The sequence below is a fragment of the Meleagris gallopavo genome, chromosome 8, assembly GCF_000146605.3.
Source record: "Meleagris gallopavo isolate NT-WF06-2002-E0010 breed Aviagen turkey brand Nicholas breeding stock chromosome 8, Turkey_5.1, whole genome shotgun sequence".
NCBI lineage: Eukaryota > Metazoa > Chordata > Aves > Galliformes > Phasianidae > Meleagris > Meleagris gallopavo.
Genome location: NC_015018.2, coordinates 13,175,653 through 13,177,480, shown reverse-complemented (window position 1 = coordinate 13,177,480; position 1,828 = coordinate 13,175,653). Strand labels below are relative to the sequence as shown.

At 40.5% G+C, this 1,828-nt stretch overlaps 1 protein-coding gene across 6 annotated transcripts in view; it reads right to left on the bottom strand.

Annotated features, from left to right (window-relative positions):
- Positions 1–14: 14 nt before the first annotated feature.
- Positions 15–1,828, bottom strand: part of KCNMA1 (potassium calcium-activated channel subfamily M alpha 1) — a 445,366-nt gene continuing 443,552 nt past the window's right edge. Inside the window, exon 29 of one of the 6 annotated variants that reach the window (XM_010714349.3) lies at positions 15–447. In XM_010714349.3, the coding sequence (XP_010712651.1) occupies positions 423–447 (25 nt within the window). In that variant the 3' untranslated portion in view covers positions 15–422. The remainder of the gene's footprint in view (positions 448–1,828) is intronic. The other 5 variants (XM_019617569.2, XM_010714353.3, XM_010714354.3 and 2 more) reach the window with 5 other exon arrangements.

Sequence of the window (1,828 nt, the reverse complement as noted above, 5' to 3'; positions counted from 1 at the left end):
AAAAAAAAAAGAAAAAGAAAAAATATATTTTTTCTAATAAATAAAAATAATTTAAAATGCTAGAGGCTATACATGACTAGTTCTGATTATGTTCATTTATAAATGAAATAGTTTCCAAAATATGTGGAAGCAATATTAAAGGCAGACAAACAAAGATCTGTCTACTTTATTTTTCCATTACACTTGCCCTTCGTAAGTTCTCCATCAGTGGTTCAGCATGTAAGAGGAATAAATGTCACATCACCATTCATGAAGTTTGTCAGACTTTAAAAAAATAGTTCTGGCCTTGGAGTCAACATTCATCTTCAACTTCTCTGATTGGTGGTATCAAGCTGCTTGTCGATTTGTATTGATTGATCTGATTGGCCATGTGGGTGCTCATGGGCTTGATTTGAATGTTTCTGGGATAGGCATTATCCGGCTCATCTGTAAACCATTTCTTTTCTGCTAAGAAGCAAAATGGGTAGAGACAGAATAAGGAGGGAAAATAAGAATTTTAATTAGTGAAGCACGCAGAAGCAAAAACACCAAAAAAGAGGGGGGTAGCAGTCAGTAAAGTTTAAAGAGAAAAGGCAATCAATAGAAAGTGACTTTGACTAATTAATAGCGATACAGTGCATTAGATTAATACCTCTGAAAATACTCTTTATGGATGGAGCATGACACACTTGCACATTTGATAGAAGTTAAACAAAACTGGCAGTTTGCTTGTTGTGAGAGTTCTTTTTGTTTTCATGCTCAAGTGAATGCCCTCTGATTCATTTATTGAAAAAAAATGGTACAAATAAAAGGCTAAACTGAGAAGCCAGGGAGAGCAGGTGCGGTAAGGGTTACGCAGAAGAGAGCGTGTGAGTCCTATACAGAGAAGTATCCCCAAAACTGGGGGGCTTCTCTGTCCTGTTTCAGCCTGGAGGTATTCATTCTCACGCAGGAGAAGACCTGAAGGACGTCTCACAGGCCCTGGTGTCAAAGGACATGGCATGGGTGTGACATGGTCACTGAGCAGCCCGGCTGTGGGTTTTTCCCTTGTACAGGGGAATGCAACCTACCTGGTGCTGCAGGTGGTAAGGGCTCAATCCTGCACAAATTGGTTGTGATACATAACAACAAGGCATGGAAGCAGGGATTTACTAAAATATTAGTGGGGCCACCAGCCCTTCGCTATGTTTGGGCAGAGCCTGTTTCTATCATCATGGGAAAAATTTTATGGCACTGCTCTGGGGTAGGCTGGGAGGCAGGAGAGATTATAACATTGCAGCTACTCCCTCATTGCATAGGATTACTTCCACTGTTCTGCATTGCTCATAATGCAGGTATGTACAAAAGCTTCACAAAATTCACAAAACAAAAAAAAAAGATTTCCTTAAGACATTGCTAACACTGGTGTCATTCCTTAATGGCAGGTATGTAGCTTTGCAGGATACTTCTATTTGAGTACTTAAAGACTCCTCATCATCATGCAATTTATAGTCATCAGGTGCGTGTTTTTTGATACATTGTGAGCAGAGTTTCCCTTCACCCATCTCTCTTTCTCTCCTTATCCAGTTTGCAGAGGTGGGTGTGCAGAGCAGTGAGCTCAAATGATGCCAGGGATAGGATTCTGCAGCTGTGGCATTTTCATTGTTACGTGCCATGTTCAATGTATGCTACATCAGAGTGGCTGTGCTTATATTTATGCAATACTTCTCATCCCAGTGGGAAACTCAGAATGCTTTGGCAGCTTCACTGTCTCACTACATAATACAAACTAGCACTTCAGCTTACCCCTGAAATGCTGCTATCTCAGGGCTCAAATCAGGGAAAGAGTGAAAGGGGTGCTCCTTTATTA